Genomic DNA, 17,650 nt, shown 5'->3' with positions numbered 1-17,650 from the left:
TTCTGATACTTTTCTATTAGCCTTAAAAGACCTTTAAAATAGTATTACTTCCTGAGTTATCAATGAGTTATAATAACAAAATTAATAATAAAAATGAAAATGTTTAGTATTTAACCCATATTGGTGTTCTTTGGGTCTTTCTGTCTAATCTCCATCATCAGGGGTCTCACTTTTTTGTAACCATGAAAATTGCATGGAATCACAGCTACCTTTTTAAAATTTTTTTAATTAATTAATTTTTTAAATTTTAGTGTTTATTTATTTTTGAGAGAGAGGGAGAGAGAGAGAGAGAGAGCAGGGGAGGGGCAGAGACAGAGGGAGACACAGAATCTGAAGCCGTCTCCAGGCTCTGAGCTGTCAGCACAGACCCCAACGTGGGGCTCAAACCCACAAACCATGAGATCATGACCTGAGCTGAAGTCGCATGCTCAACCGACTGGGCCACCCAGGCGCCCCTAGCTACCTTTGTTTTAAATAACTTTGAACACTTAGTAAAAAAAACTTTGATGCCTTACTAGACACTAGCCTTAAACTTTTGAATAAGAAAAGATACCTCCCCTAGGAAGTGCTCAGTATGGCCTTGGAGAATAACTGGTAAAAAATGAATTAAAATATATTCTACTGGGGCACATGGTGGTTCAGTCAGTTAAGCATCTGACTCTTGATTTCTGCTCAGCTCATAATCTCACGGTTTGCGACTTCGAGCCCCAAGTGAGGCTCTGCGCTGACAGTGTGAAGCCTGCTTGGGATTCTGTCTGCCCCTCTCCCACTTGTGTGCGCCCCCCCCCCCCCCAAATAAATAAACTTACAAAAAGTCTATTCTCCTGTGATAACACAAAGTTAGGTGGGGTTTCATGGAGTAGGGAGAGGTTAAGTCTGTGCTTATCAGGAAGGACTTTGTGGAACAAGTTGTGTTTGAGCTGGAGTTTGTGGAGCAGAGACACAAAGGAGGACCTTTGTGTGGTTTAACAAGTTCATACCTCTCCAACACGTGACATACAGATGAGGAAAGTCTTTAAGTAGCTAAAATAGAAGCCAGTGCATTCTGGGAAATTTTTAAAAACTCTTGTTTCACTTACAATTATTACACATCAGCAGCAAAAAGCTACGTATTAAGAAAAAGGAATGCAAAATCACAACTCTAACATAGAGGTTGAAATATTCTAAACTTGGTTCTAAGAATTTAGCAAAATCTTAGTGGTCGCTTAATCTTTAAAAACAGTTAGTGTTGGGACACCTTTGTGGCTCAGTTGGTTAAGCATCTGACACTTGGTTCCGGCTCAGGTCATGATCTCATGCTTTGTGAGTTTGAGTCCTGTGTCGGGCTCTGTGCTGACAGCTCAGAGCCTGAAGCCTGCTTCGGATTTTGTGTCTCCCTCTCTCTCTGCCCCTCCCCCCACTCGTGCTCTGTCTCTCTCTCTCAAAAATAAATAAATGTTAAAAAAAAAAAAAAACCCAAAAAACCAAAAACAATGAGTGTTTTCTGAAGTCCTAAATTAAATGTTGCACTGTAATAATTAGATGTTCATAATTAAGACTGAGTCATTAAAATGTGAAAAAATATTTTGATCTGTGTTTTAGAAGGCAAGGACCAGGGTGAAAAAAAAAAAAACTTTTTAAAAAGCTTTCCATTTTTTAAATAAATGTTAAAATAGGATGTTGGGTTTTAGGAATAAAGTCATCAGACTGGAAGCTCAACAATAAGGAACAAGTTCTTTGTTGGTTGTGAGCCATCAGGAATATGTATACACACATGACTAATCTGTATACCTCAATAGGCTTAGATATAAATAGTTCAACAAATACTGTGTGTGCCCATACACTGTGCCAAGTGCTATAAAGATAAAGGCATAGTTCCTACCTTTGCGTAGTTAGCCGTCCATTGGGAGAGATTACACAAAGCATGCTTTGTGGTAACAGAGTTAATGGGGAATTTAGGGAAGGCGTAGTAGAGATGTCCTTTCAGACCTCAGTTGACAGATGAGTAGGGGTTATCCAAGTAAGCAAAGATAGAAGTGAAGCACTAGTTTCTTCCGGGCAGACAGAATTTGGGAAAGAAGAAGGTATCTGTTTGTGTTATTTCCCACCAGTGTCTAGCTGCATAGCTGTTAAAGCCAATTGTTGGGGAGGGAACTGGAAAGAAGGCTGGTCAGGAAGGCAGAGTGTCTCCCCCCGGCCCCTGCATGAAATTTCTGTGAATGAATGTGTCATGCCCTTTAAAAGGCCAATACTGACTTTTTTTGGATAGTGTTTTCAAGTGAGTACTTTTTATTGATCATTTTGCCAGCCTTGACTGAAATTGACCAACTCCAGTTGGGAGCTGAGTGCTGTTTGTGGCCAGAATTGCTGAGCTCACTTCTGTGCATGTTCTCTGAGGAAAGTACTGTGTGGTGTTTCACTGCCAGAATTCTGGAGATGTTCTCTCTGGCATGGCAGGACATGGCGTACTGATCTGAGGTGGGCAGCTGTCCAAGAATTTAAGGGCTTTTAAAATATTGCTGCAGCGTTTATGATGTTCTTTTAAAAACCCTTACTATTGGATTTACCTCTCTATATGCTTTTATCATAACTTTTTCTTTTTTTTGTCCTTTTCCTGAACACGACTGCTCAGTTTCTCAGTATTTTGGGCAATCAGGGCAGTTGCGTGAGGCCCAGAGGTTGAGGAAAGCTTCAGGGAAGAGGGGATGCCTTGAGAGAGAAGGCAGAACTTGCCAGATGGTGCACAAAAGGTACCTCCCTCTCATCCAGAGAGGACTGGGTGCTGACTGGGCTGCCAAACAGTGAAGAGACATCTTGTCCACCAGCTGCATCCTTTCCCTACTTGAGCAAGATGACCCTGTTCTGTTCAGAATTTTACTGTTACTTAATTTGTGTTTAGCATTACTTATGACTTCCTGAAATGTGATGAGTACCTAAGGTATTCAAACCACTGGGAAGATTGTGCCTTTATAAAGTTTCATCTGACTATAAAAATATTTTATATGGTATATCAAACCTGTTTTAATCAATTATTTTAGACTCTGTAGGCTTTTGAGAACTCCTCCCCCTCCCGCTCCCCCTCCTGCTTTTACTCCTCCTCCCCCTCCTCCCCCTGCTCTTCTCCTCCCCCTCCTCCTCTGCCTCTTCCTCCTCCTCCCCCTCCTCTCCCTCCTCCTTCTCCTGCTACCCCCCTCCTCCTCCCCCTTTTCCTTCCTCCTCCTCCCCCTTTTCCTTCCTCCTCCTCATGTTTTTCTCCACCACAGATTTCACTTTTGTGAAAACACCAGGATAGGGAACACTTGTTAGGTGATTTGCCCTGAGCTTATGCCCCAATAAAGAAGCCACTGGGCTTCTCAGTACCAAAGGCTTTTGTCAATAGCTTAGGTGGTTCCAGGCAAGACACAGTGGATGTTTCCTCAGTGCTTGCCAATTTGCATCACTCCTTCTTCATTGGTCTTTCATTGTGTCAAGTATCTTAAGTGATTTCTAGCTCTTTTGGGGTTTTTGATACTGATTTTTGCTCTAAAACTTCCTGTTTTTTTTCTTTCAAAAGTATTTCCTGATACTTTTAAAATGACGTGTGTTGGTTAAAATGAACTAAGTATCTTTTATCTTTTGGGAGAAATTTTCATGCTATTTTTGTCTTAAGTACCATAGGACGGTGGTTCCCAAAGCTAGGTCTCTGGTCCAGCAGCATCAGCATCACCTGGGACCATGCTGGATATGCTAACTCTCGGACCCCACCCTAAACCTACTGAATCAGAAACTCTGGGGTACAGCCCATCAGTCTGTGTTTTAATAACCCCTCCAGGTTATTGTGAAGCATGCTTAAATTGGAACCTCCTGACCTTGGAGCTAGAGATGTCTGAAAGTTGGAAACACTACAAATTGGTTTTTGATGACTTTCTGTTTACCAGGAGGTTAAAATAAAACAGACTTTAAAAACCTCAGCTTTTATATGCCGTTTCCAAAGGATTTTGAACTATAGCTAGTGTTTTTTTTTTTTTTTTTTTAAATAGGTTTCTGCTGTTAGGAATTTTAGTGTTCGTGTTTAGCATTACTTTGAGTTCTTGTAATGTGCTGGGTACCTAAGGCATTCCATGCCACTGGAAAGACTGTGCCTTTACTTTAATCTTACTGTAAATATTATATTTCATATGGTATATCAAACTGATTTTAACCAGTTCTTTTACAGTTAAAGTGACTTGTGTGTGTGTGTGTGTGCGCGCACGCGTGCACAGTTCTATTGGAAGGCATATTCAGGTGGGGAAAAAAATCCATCTTGAACTTATTTGTGAGAACATTTCTCAGTTTAGTTTAAAAGTTGTCAGTGACCTAACTTTATAAAGAATTTTTCTCCTTGGAACTGACCCTTACAATTTGACAACACTGTTTTGTTCACATAAATCCGTTTTTTACCCTTGTAAACTCATTATTAATTCAGTCAGATACAGATGTCATTGTGAAACGTGTTTCCTAGGAATATACTTTTTGAAAGTTGGACTTTTACTCAGAATCCTATAGAGGTTATAGTCAGAACTGACTCGAATAAATCAGAATTCTAAAATGAGTGAGGATGATTTAGGCAAGATGATTGGGCTCCTTGGTGGACCCCATTACGTGGGAGGCCTTGCTCATGACTCAGTGCCCTCTCTTGGTGACTCATAGTCATCTGTGGTCTCGAAGCGTTGTCATCGTCAGATTCTACTTCCCTATTGAAACTTATGTTTCCTATATTTCATATCTTGGGCTTTGTTCTTGTCCGCTTCTGAGGAATCCGCTTTTCTGATTAAGCCCCTTATTACTGACACGAAAGAGCAGAGTAGACAAGGACTCCTCAACCCATCCCCAGCACACATCCATGCACACCAACAACAGACACCAGAATGTGACCAGCCCCCTCATTTCATTGTCTTATCTAGAGGAGTGGTTCCAATAGTGAGAATTAAGTTCAGCTGAGTCTGCAGTTGCATGAGGAAAATATTTTTGTCAGATCCAGTCATGAAGTACTCAAAGGTATGGCCTTGGCTCCTAAAACAAAGAGTTGAGAGAGAACTTAGGGAAACTTTTAACCCTTTTACTGACCAAAAAAAAAAACCCCAAAAAAAACAAAACAACTGGAATTCAGTGAAGTGATTTGATCCATGTCACTTCAGAACATAAGTTGGTGACAGCGATGAAAAGAGAATCTTTCTCCTATCTTCCTATCTCTTGGTATCCTAACAACATTATTCTTTGCCTGTAGCTCCTTGTAAGATTACCAACCTTCCCTCCACCTTTGAACATGGCGGGGAATGGAAATTTATCCTTATATCTGCCGTCTGCCAGGCAGGAGTCTTGAAGAAATGTGAATTTTATTCTTTCTTTGTTTTTTTTTTTTTTTTGTTTGTTTTTTTAAAGTTTATTTGTGGGAGAGACAGTGCAAGTGAGGGAAGGGCAGTGAGATAGGAGACAGAATCCATGCAGGCTCTACGTCATCAGTGCAGAGCCCAATGTGAGGTTTGAACCCACAAAGCCATGAGATCATGACCTGAGCCGAAACCAAGAGCTGGACTCTTAACTGACTGAGCCACCCAGGTGCTCCTGTTTTTATTTCTCCTGGCTGTTTGGATAACTGTAGCTCAACATTTCAGTCAACAAACCACTTGGCCACTTGAGGAAGAAATATGAATCCTGGTAGCAGTTAGAAGACCTGCCATTAAGGCCTTCTGGTTAGGTCAAAGGAGTTCCAGCATCAGGAAATACCTAGAAAGTGGATGCTATCATCTTGGAAGAAAATTCTGTGTCCTATAGTGGAGTACCACTTCAAGAAATAAGGCATCCTCCACTATTCTTGATGGCACAAAGGAAAAAAGAACAATGTGTGGGCAAAACTAGATATCAGTGAGTGAGATGAAAAGTGATTCAGGAGAGCTGGACTCTGAAGAAGTTTTAGAAATATCTTAAATATATTTTGTTTTTTGTTTATGTATACACAAGAGGGATACAGGATAAAAATTTGTCAAAGAACTTTTTCAATAAATGTAAAAGTTTAAATCAAGGTTTCCATATTTTTCCATAATACTATATAGAAAAGTGGAGTGTCGTCTTCTTAGTGGCATGTTAGATTGAATGAAATACAGAACTTGAATGGTGGTGGGCATTACTAGAGGTCCAGGAGTAGACCAGTGGCCATGGCCATATAGTGGGAAGAACATGGACTTAGGAAGCAGTGGCAGACGGGCACCTCTCAGATCGCCCACTGCCAGGAGTGTAAGGACCATTGGGCCTAGCTGTTGCTATGTGTTCCATTACTGTGTTAGAGTGAAGGCCACACCTCCTACAGTCTGCCCCCAGCCAGGACTGAGACAGCGGGGGTACTAAAGCAGCTCATTACTGGGGACTCTGGAGTCCTCTGACAGGCAGCCTTGACTCAAGGAGTCCCCAATGGCCTTGCTGAACTTTCCTTCACTGCACTGCAGTCTAATGCATGTCTATCCAACCTTGCAGCCTTCCTCCCCTCCCTGTCTCCTTCCACTGGGATGAGATCTGCATCACTGTCTCCCTGATTACCCCCGCCCCCCCCCCCCCCTTTTTCTCATAGACATTCCCCCTAATAAATTTCTGGCATTTCTAATCTTGTGGCGGTGTCTGGTTCTTAGAGGACCTGGTGTAACACAGAAACAGACTGTTTTGAATGAAGATAATATGTACAGGAGACGCAGCATAGGTGTTCATAGTTGCCATTGTTGCCATCAGCAGGGAATGTGGAATTCATATAGAAACTCCATTCTTTACGTTATCTAAATTTGTGTGAGAATCCTACTGCTTCATAAAACAAGTATTTTTGAATGTTGGGAGCTGAGCAGTGTTTGTTTATTTATTTGAGAGAGAGTGCGTATGCATGTGAGAGCAAGAACAAGCAGGGGAGGGGCAGAGAGAGGGAAGGAGAATCTAAAGCAAGTTCCACACAAGCACAGAACCCCGCGTGGGGCTCGAACCCATGAACCATGATATGACCTGAGCCAAAGTTGGACACTCAACTGACTGAGCCACCCAGGTGCCCCAGGAGCTGGGCAGTGTCCTAGCACCCGACAATGCTAGAGTTAGTGAGGGATTAGGCACTTGTCAGGATGAGGTGCTCAGCTGCTGGCTGCTTAGTGGAGAATGAGAGCCTTTCTGTCTGACACCCTCCTTCTCTCAGCCACTCAAGTAGCCCAGGTACAGAAGGGCCGGAGATCAGTGTCTTTGCTTTTGGCCAAATGTATAGGTGTTCTTTTCTGAACAGATCCCCACCCATCTCTTTCTCTCTATTTCTATCAGGTTTTCTTTTCTTAAGTTCAATTATTTACTTTGAGAGACGGAGAGAGAGTGTGTGTGCCCACAAGCAGGGGAGGGGCAGGGAGAAGGAGAGACAGAATCCAAGCAGGCTCCATGCCATCAGTGCAGAACGTGATGCTGGGCTTGAACCCGTGAACCGTGAGATCATGACCTGAGATCAAGAGTTGGAAGCTTAATTGACTGTACCACCCAGGCACCCCTCTCATGTTTTCTTGATTGAAAATTTATTGCCTGATTCATGAGGTTCCATTTCTAGCTATGCCACTGACTTGTACCATTTGCTTCAGAAATTACAATTTCTCTCATTTAAAGATAAAAATTATAATTTCAAATTCTCTCATGATACTTTTGCAGCTTTCTGTCAGGCTCCTATTTCACTTGCTTTTGTGGCGTCTTATTCCTTCTCACAATGTTCTGCCCAAGTATTTAGTAAAAGAAAAAAAAAAGAAGCTAGATCTTTACTGTCCATCATGCACAGAGGGAAAGAAGATAAAGGTTAAATCTCTGCATGTCCTTATTAGGTTAACTCATTCCTAATATACCTAATCTTTGTTTGTAGATTCTTACTTTTTCCAAAGAATAATACAAATCTTTACTGGTTGAATCTACTGGATTTAAATAATTGGAGTAAAAGGGCAACCTTTAATGAAAGGCCTTCACAATTGATGCAAGCTTCCTTTTTTTTTTTTTTTCCCCTCTTCAGCTAAACACTAATACATTTGTAGAACATAGACATTAAGGGAAGCTTAAATTTTTTGTGATTCAGTGGCCTTTTTGTTTGTTTGTTTGTTTTTTGAGAGCCAGTTTATGGCCAGATATTCAGGGAATTAAGCCAGGGAGCAGAAATTGTCAGAAATTAGCTCAAATACTCTTGTTTTATTAAGGCTCTGTTCAGAGTTTACAATTGAAAGTTGACAAAAACTCTCATTGGAGGACTTTTTATTCTTGGCCTTTCAGAAGAAAACAAAAGTGTGGTGACTGATCTAGTGAATTTGGAATATATATTTTACAAATTATAATTTCCAGACTGTTAAATTGGACTGCTGTGGTTTAAAAGAATCAGATGTTCAAGGAACCATTTTATATTAATTGGCTTTTAATTTTCAGGTTTAAACTCTGTAGAATTAATTTATAGCACCTCTGTACCTATGTCTCAGACCTTTGTACATGGGTTTATTAAGGTTCTTACCAGTTCTTAGCTGATAAGTTTGAGGTATCAACACTCTAAAATTTAATTTTGTTTTTACGTTAGTTTTTTCTACCAGAAGGATTAGCTTAGCTTGAGCTGTGCTCACAAATAAAATAATATCCAGGGATTTATTTGGAAGTTAAAATTGCTTCTCGTGTGGCATTCCCTTCCTTTTTTTTTTTTTTTTTTTTGCTTGTGTTAAGTAGGTAGAGCGAACAAGCATTATTCCTTCTTTAAAGTTGAGAGTATTCAGGTAACAAAAGAGAATTGTTTCTTTTATGGTCGAAAAACAGAAATGGTTGGGTCTGAGCCCAAATGAGAGAATGTTGGCCTCTTATTTGTCACTGGGGCTGGGCTCTTGTAGCACACCAATGAAATGTTTTTGTTTTTTTTCTCAGCATCATTTTCTTTCTCTTATAATTTCTTTTATAATTTTAGGTATTAAAAAATGTGAGGGCTTTATTGTGCATTTCAGTTTTCCTATTATAACTTGAGTCTGAGTTGATGGGAGAAAGCACAGTCCAGAGAAAGACTGGCTAGATAGAGAAAAAGGGGGGTAGCAAAGGATGAGTGTGAATGGGAAATAATCTTTCTCTTATAATTTTAGGTATTAAAAAATGTGAGGGCTTTATTGTGCATTTCAGTTTTCCTATTATAACTTGAGTCTGAGTTGATGGGAGAAAGCACAGTCCAGAGAAAGACTGGCTAGATAGAGAAAAAGGGGGGTAGCAAAGGATGAGTGTGAATGGGAAATAATCTAATTAATAAAAAATTATTTGGTTTAATCAGGAGAAAAATCTTGTTTGGGAATTGAGATGGATAGTACTGAAAGCATTTTGACACGATTGCGTACAGTTCGGAAATTTTAAAGAAATGTGAATCCTGTGTTAGTCTGTCCTCAGTTGCAAGGTCTGAGTCTTCTGAACAGAAAGGGAATTTATTTAAAGACTGTTCAGTAGCTTGTGGTATCTTCATATGGTTCTGAGAACTGAGAAAGATGCCCAGAGTTGCACTGCAGAGCTGGGTTTGGAGAAGATAGTCACCACCCTTGCCACGGGGTGTAGACAACAGAACATTCACCAACAATACCGCTGCCCCTGGTGGTGGTTGTAGAACTTCTACTTTTGCAAATGAGTTGCTACTACACTCACCAGAATCTCTGGTCACTAGTTTCTGTAAGCACTGGCTTCCGAATCAAAGTCTGGGCTGGCAGAATCTGATTAGTGGCACTCTGGCCGGGTCCCCCTACCTCACTACAAGATGGCTAGGAGAGCAAATGTCTGTCATTTCCAGCTTCCATAGTGGAAGTTGGGCTGTGTCTCATATGTTAGGAGAATTCTCAAACATAGGAAGGTGTTTCAAGTGGTGCGTATCCCAGAAGGACAGAGATCCACTACATATAATGTTTATGCCTGACTCTATGCAACATCATTTTCCCATGAGAAGATGAAACAAAAATGTTTTTGGATGGCTTGAATGTACATACTTGTAGGTATGCATATGTATATCTACTAGATAATCACATGCCTACTTTCATTATTTAGTGAATTAAGTATGTGGCTATATTTTAAAATCAAATGATTAATGTATACTTTGGAAAAATTTCCCCCACTTATTTCATAAAAAAGTTATTCCAAGTCTTGACGACTTTTACATTAGTATGTTTATCACTGAGACATTCTGAATCTTTTGGCACAACTTTCCAGAGTATGTCATGGCCACATCTGTCTGAATTCTTTCTGATACAGCACCTTTGAAAAATCTCTTTCTGCTGCTTTCTTTCAATATTTTATCTCAAGCTACAGATACCCATGTGTAGCACATTTGGACGATATCTTTTACAGATTTTATAAGACAGATGTATTTTCATGACTTACTATTAACTACTGCCTTGTTTCTTTTAAAGTGATCTTTATAAAAACACCAAACACTTAGAATTTGAGGTTTTCTCCAGAATAACTAAAGCTCTTAAATTTCTTAGCTTCCACTTGTTTTTGTAACCCAGAACTCTTTGTAAACTGCAAGTATCTGAAACTAGGTGTGATGGGGGCTGTTTCAGGCTGAGGACTGTTTCCTCAAACAGTCCTTTGTTGATCAAAATAATGGAAAGCACACTCCTTAAGGAGACTCTGAGAATTCTTATGTAGGGTTAAGTCCCTCTGACAATTTTGGGAAAAATATTTCTTATGTTCAGAAATATAAATATAATTTTATATATATCATATATATATGATATATATATCATATATATAGTGTTATATCCTGAGGTTCTGTTTCAAGAAAAAGTAAGAAACATGTTCTGTGATGTATCTTTGCTGCTATTCTTGATATTGGAGTTGGAAAGTAGAGTTTTCCATTTAGTCTAATGAAATGGGAAGTATCTGGAAGGTCATGGGAGAAAATAGTGGAAATTCTCCTTTGCTCTCAGATTATGCATTCCTCTGGGGTCAAGAACACTTGGAATCTAGGCTTAAAATAACAAGGGCCATGGGGAACAGACATAATTCCTTCTGTTTCATTAGACTCAGTCTATCCTTGTTAGTACTAAGTGATCAGAAGGGCGTGGTTTAGTACTTACACTGACATATTCACTGTATTATTTAGATTGAGACTTTAAAAAACTCTTAAAGATCTCATAGAATGTAGTTTTACCTTTTTACTGAATATGGGTTTCTAACCCCAAGCCCCATTTTCTTTAGAATTAGAACATCAGAACTTAGCCTGCCCTCAAATGGGCAGCCTTAAAACAGCAGCAGAGGTTCTTCCCCAGCCCAAAGTAGAGTCTGATGGTCTGCTGGGTAGCTGTCATTGCCAACAGATTTCTCAGCTACTGCTTGAACTGTGGGGGCAGGCAGAGATATCACCTTACCTTCTGTTTTCCTTTTAGCCATTGAAGTTCTCACATCCAGATGTCTAATGAAAGGGATTTCAGTCAGACCTGACTAGTTGGAAATATTTTAATCCCCCAGGCTGTTATAAAATAGTGTCATTCTTTTACTTGAATTGTGAAGTTTTAATGGATTCTGTGATTTGCCATTCAACACTGAAATGTGGCTTGCATTTCTGCTTCTCCCACCTCACATAGAATCCTAGAGCTGGATGAGACCCCAGAGGTCTCCTAGGCCAGCTTTTCCTCCTGCAGGCCTCTGTGATAGAGTGTCCCTGGGCATTGGTCACCTAGATTGTACTTGTTGATGGGAAAGGAGCTAGAGGTCAGACTTTGCCTGGTCCATGCAGGTCTTACTGAGCTCCCCTTGGGAGCAAACCCCAAATCTGCATTACAGCTTCTTCCCATTAGACCTGATTTTGTCTTCTTTAAGCAAATCAGAATGCTTTTTTCCTTCTTTCACTTAGCATCTGTTTAAATGTTTATAGGCAGCTTTCATGTTTCCTCTAAATATTCTCTTCCTCCCCAATTCTATTGAATGCCTCTGGTTTTCTTGTTCCTCCTACATTGTTTTAGCATTCTGGGCACATTCTTGCTTTACCCCAGTTAGAAAATGTCTTTTTTAAAAATGCAATATCCATACTATTGAGATAGATTCTGATCTCACGGGACACCGTTGAATGATTGGCTTGTTTGGTTTGTACATAGCCAATGTATGAGTTCATTCTTTTCTAGGGCAACTTAGGACTCTTTTGACTCATGCTGAACATTCAGTTAACTCATTTTTAGGGACTAAAGCCCTTATTAAAGCCCGCTATAAATTCATATAAATTGTTAAGATAGTTTTTTTTTTTTTTTTTTTTAATGCTTGCACAGTTGCTTTTCAACGCTGAAACCCACTGGCTTACTTATCCCATGCAAATCTATAACCTCAGTTGTAAATCCCTCTTTTCAGCTGGACAGCTACTTGAACTATGATTCTCTCATGCAACATTCAACCTTTCCTCCCAAATTTTGTTCCCCTGCAAATATAGTAAATGTATATTAAAATATACACTGGGGCGCCTGGGTGGTTCTGTTGGTTAAAAGTTCGACTCCTGATCTCAGCTCAGATCTTGATCTCAGGTTCCTGAATTCAGGCCCTGCATTGGGCTCTGCACTGGGAGTGAAGCCTACTTAAAAAGAAAAAAAAAAGAAAGAAAGAAAAAAAAGAAGAAAAGAAAAGAAATATGCAACCAGAGAAGAGTAAGTAGAACATCTTGGGATGTACTCAGGATGATTCTCTCAGGCAGAGTTGAGCCAGCCATGGACCACGCCCACCTCACCTCCTGTATTTGTAAATACATTTTTGCTGGAATACAGCTGTGCTCATTCACTTATATACTGTTTATGACTGCTTTTGGGCTACAATGGAAGAGTTGGGTAGTTGCAACTGAGGCTATATGACTGCAAAGCCTAAAGTATTTACTACCCAGCCTTTTATATAAAAAGTTGGCTGACTCCTGCCCTAAGGTGAAAGCATCTGGTAAATCAACACATTTTATATTCATGTAGATGCATTCTGTTTCTAAGCAAGACTATCCAAAACCCTTTTCAAGGCTCATTAGTCAAAGCCTTTTCTGATTTCTTATTGTGGCTAGTTCAAGTATTTTATGGGGACTAATATGGTTACATAATCTTATAGGTGGAATATAAAATCACATTCTCTATTTGCTTTTTCTTTCTCTCTTTAAATTACCTGATTTCTACTGTATTAGTATTTGAAAGCTTTTCTCCATAGTATTACTTTCAGCTGTCTCTTTTAAATTGGGGAACTGTTACCACCAGAAATTTTCTTTAGGGTTTAGGAGCCATCCTTGATTTGGTATTCATTTGTCTCTGGGGAAGAATCATGTTTTGGCATTAGAACATTTCAGTAACACTTATTCCTAACAAATATTATATAATACTTCTGTGAAATTTTTAAAAGGAACTGAGAGATTCCATGGAGTGTCTAGTCTATTTTGAGAGGAAGAAGAAAACAATCCTTCTTGCTCAACCACCAGTGCCTTACTGAAACGTTGAGTAGCTCCTCTTGTTTTGTTTATTGAATAGAATGCTTAAGGCTCAGTTCAGAAGGTACATAACCAGATTTTAAAAGAAAAAATTGGTAATGAATTTTAAATTAAAGTTTTTTTTAATCAAAAAAGTTTTATGAAAGAGTTGGACATAGTGATAAGACAGCAACTCCTTTCTTATTCTGGAAATTTGCTTGTTAACTTGCAAACAGTAAGAAATCTCTCATACTGTTTTCCTTGGGAAAAAGAGTTAGACCTTGGGAGTCAGACATGCTGCATCACGTTAATTATCCAAGTGAAGGACACATTTAATGACCTAAAATTACTTGTGTGTAGTCTTTGTGGGCCCCCTTTTGTAAAGGATGGTGTTTACGCCACACGATGAACTTTTAGGACTTGCATTTTAAAAGGCCTTTCTGTGTCTGTGTTATTAATGCCTGTATCTAGCATTTACTGAACATTTCCTAGATCCTATTCTGATGGCTCCTGGGGCCCATTGGATCTCTTCAGCCTCCTCTGCTGATTTTCAGCTGCATTAGTGACACTGAATTGCTTGCAGGTGTATGCCCTGAAATTGCTGTTTTCCTCTCCCCTTTATCCTTACTCTTTGACATCGCTTCTTGGCCTTTTGGCTGAGATCAAGTGTATCCTTACTCTTTGCCTGGAGAACTCGTATGTCCTATTTCGGGCTCTGTTTTATCCCCTTCCAGAAATCTCTTTTACCCAGTCAGCTCCCTCACCTGTGCAACTTGCCTGTGCTGTGCACACCACATCAGTACTATGCTGATATGTTCACATGTCCTGGAAATACTCTTACCTTGGTTAAACCTAACTGCTCACTCACTCCCTGCATTGCTAGAGAAAATCGCACAGCAAGGCAGATGGATGTCTTCCCAAACTGCTGCTCAGTTATTTCAAATGGCCTGTAGCCCTGCCTAGTAATGTTCATGTTTCTCTAGGAAGTGCTCTGCTCACGGTTTGTAATGATATTTTCCTTCATTCTCCTCACTATTCAAACTTTTTCCCGTGCTCAACCTCTCTTGTACGTGATCTTGCCTTGTATTTCATGGAAAAAATAACCATCAGGTAGCAACTCCCAGCCTCTCTTCATGAGATCTTCACACTCATTTGTATTGATACAGTACTTGTGTTCTTACTTGTTATTACACGGGAGGGACAGATCCCTCCTCCTGTGACAGGTCAACACCCATGCATGGGCACCATCTCATCTCCTCCCACCTTAGAAATTTGGAACCATCTTTTCAGGATTCTTCACGTGGGCATTTAGATGTTTTACTATCTTTTGGGTGTCTCCTAGTATCTTAGATTTAGCATAATTCCTTAGTGCTTGCTCCTAGCTGCTTTTGCTCATAATTTTCCTATTTCAATAAATAGTATTTCTGGTATTCAGTTGTTCATGCCAGAAATCTGGGAGTGATCCTGGGAACACCCACCTTTCCCACATTCAGTCCATCACCAGTTATTTTGATTCTATCTGCAGATATCTCTGAAAACTCTATTTTTGTTATCATGACCTTATTCCAGCCCCCCATCCTCTGTTATATGTACCATTCTAGAAGCCTCTTGGCAGGTTTCTCTCTTTCCATATTTCCTCACTTCTAATCTCTTTTTCTCAGAGAATCCAGAGTAATCTTTAAAAGATCTAAATAATCATTGTGTTAGTGCCTGGCTTAAAAACCTTCCATGGCTTACATCATACCCAAAATGAAAGAACTCATTCCCTGGGCTCTCAAGGTCCTATATGTTCTGGTCCCTTGCCTTCACTCCTGTCTTTCCATTTACTTCTCTGTTCTTTATGTCCCGGCCACACTGGCCTTTTGCTATTTCCTGTCATATACAAATTTCTCACCTCAAGCCTTTACCTCTGCTGGGTTCAGGCTGAAAACAATTTCCCTTGCTCTCTGCACCTCTAATTCCTTCTCATCTTTCATATATGCACTTAAATGTCATTTCTCCTCCCTGCCTTTTTTTTTTTTTTGGCATCTTTTAATCTCATTTTTAAAATTTACATCTAAATTAGTATATAGTGCAACAATGATTTCAGGAGTATCTACTCCTTAATGCCCCTTACCCATTTAGCCCCCTCCCACAACCCCTCCAGTAACCCTCTGTTCTCTATTTAAGAGTCTCTTATGTTTTGTCCCCCTCCCTGTTTTTATATTATTTTTGCTTCCCTTCCCTTATGTTGATCTGTTTTGTGTCTTAAAGTCCTCATATGAGTGAAGTCATATGATGCTTGTCTTTCTCTGACTAATTTTGCTTAGCATAATACCTTCTAGTTCCATCCATGTAGTTGCAAGTGGTAAGATTTCATTCTTTTTGATTGCCAAGTAATACTTCATTGTGTGTACTCCATTGTGTGTACATCTTCTTTATCCATTCATCCATCAGTGGACATTTGGGCTCTTTCCATACTTTGGCTGTTGTTGATAGTGCTGCTATAAACATCGGGGTGCATGTGTCCCTTCCAAACAGCATACCTGTATCCCTTGGATAAATACCTAGTAGTGCAATTGCTGGGTCATAGGGTAGTTCTATTTTTAGTTTTTTGAGGAACCTCCATACTGTTTTCCAGAGTGGCTGCACCAGCTTCCATTCCCACCAACAGTGCAAAAGAGATCCTCTTTCTCCGCATCCTTGCCAACATCTGTTGTTGCCTGAGTTGTTAATGTTAGCCATTCTGACAGTTGTAAGGTGGTATCTCATTGTGGTTTTGATTTGTATTTCCCTGATGATGAGTGATGTGGAACATTTTTTCATGTGTCGGTTGGCCATCTGGATGTCTTCTTTGGAGAAGTGTCTATTCATGTCTTTTGTCCATTTCTTCACTGCATTATTTGTTTTTTGGGTGTGGTGTTTGATAAGTTCTTTATAAATTTTGGATACTAACCCTTTATCTGATATGTCATTTCCAAACTTCTTCTCCCATTCTGTTGGTTTCCTTTTAGTTTTGCTGTTGTTTCCTTTGCTGTGCAGAAGTTTTTATTTTGATGAGGTCCCATTTTTGCTTTTTTCCCCCTTGCCTCTGGAGACGTGTTGAGTAAGAAGTTGCTGCGGCCAAGATCAAAGAGGTTTTTGCCTGCTTTCTCCTCGAGGATTTTGATGGCTTCCTGTCTTACATTTAGGTCTTTCATCCATTTTGAGTTTATTTTTGTGTATGGTGTAAGAAAGTGGTCCAGGTTCATTCTTCTGCATGTCACTGTCCAGTTTTCCCAGCACCACTTGCTGAAGAGACTGCCTTTATTCCATTGGACATTCTTTCCTGCTTTGTCAAAGATTAGTTGGCCATACGTTTGTGGGTCCATTTCTGGGTTCTCTATTCTGTTCCATTGATCTGAGTGTCTGTTTTTGTGCCATTAAATGTCATTTTTTGGATGGAGCTCTCTTTGGGTAGTTTCTTCCTTATAAATCCTCTACTAAATTCCTCACCTTAGTTCTGTTCACCATTCGAAGGAATTACTAGAATTTGCAGCTACACGTTTTCTTACATGTTCCTGTATGCATCATGTCTTCCCTGCTAGACAGTAAGTTCCAGGAGGGCAGGGACTGTACTTACTTTGTTCATAGTTGTGTCTCCAGCACCTGGTGCTGAATGCTCAGCAGATACTTGTTTCATGAAATACAGGGTTTATTGTGATGACTGCTTGGAAAGGGGAAGTCCTGTTTGGTACTTCATTGCAATGTTGTACATTGGTTAAGGTTAAGCTTGGACTTACATGATTTTGAATCTCTGCTCCTATCTTCTGTGAAGTTGAGCACTTATTAGCCTCTGTGTTCCCAGCACTGTCATGCTGGGGTGACTTCTTTCTTGAGTGGGCCATCCACCCTGGAGAATGTATTTATATATATACTTATATGTAGGTTTATTCGGAAAAGGAGTAGGCTAGGCAGTGACACTGGTGCTAATAGAAATGCGCCTTAAATTATTGTGAGATGTTGTGTGTCAGATGGAGCCCTTTAAAAACGTATGGCAGAACTTCTCATATCTGCTGGAGGCATTCCATATTGTTCTGAGTAGTTGGGATTCCTGGCATGTGCTTTGTCTCTGCTCTGTTCTTTAGGACAAAGGGCTTTCTGGTTTGCCATTGTTGTAGGTCACATGGTCAACAACATAGGGAGGATAAAATGGATGTAGTATTTTGAAAGTGATCCTTTTCCCCTGACTAGTTGTTGCTCTTCTTTCTTTTAGTTCTCTGT

At 39.9% G+C, this 17,650-nt stretch overlaps 1 protein-coding gene across 4 annotated transcripts in view; it reads left to right on the top strand.

Annotated features, from left to right (window-relative positions):
• ARHGAP10 (Rho GTPase activating protein 10) overlaps positions 1 to 17,650 on the top strand; it is a 321,716-nt gene that overhangs the window by 84,073 nt on the left and 219,993 nt on the right. For 3 of the 4 annotated variants that reach the window (XM_053901202.1, XM_053901200.1, XM_053901204.1), the window contains exon 4: positions 12,501 to 12,620. The exons of the other annotated variant lie outside the window; for it this stretch is intronic. In XM_053901202.1, the coding sequence (XP_053757177.1) occupies positions 12,501 to 12,620 (120 nt within the window). The remainder of the gene's footprint in view (positions 1 to 12,500; positions 12,621 to 17,650) is intronic. 4 annotated transcript variants of the gene reach the window in all.

This window comes from Panthera pardus, unplaced genomic scaffold (genome assembly GCF_024362965.1).
Source record: "Panthera pardus isolate Hobbes unplaced genomic scaffold, ASM2436296v1 HiC_scaffold_13, whole genome shotgun sequence".
Classification (NCBI taxonomy): domain Eukaryota; kingdom Metazoa; phylum Chordata; class Mammalia; order Carnivora; family Felidae; genus Panthera; species Panthera pardus.
This window is presented reverse-complemented; position numbering and strand designations above follow the sequence as displayed.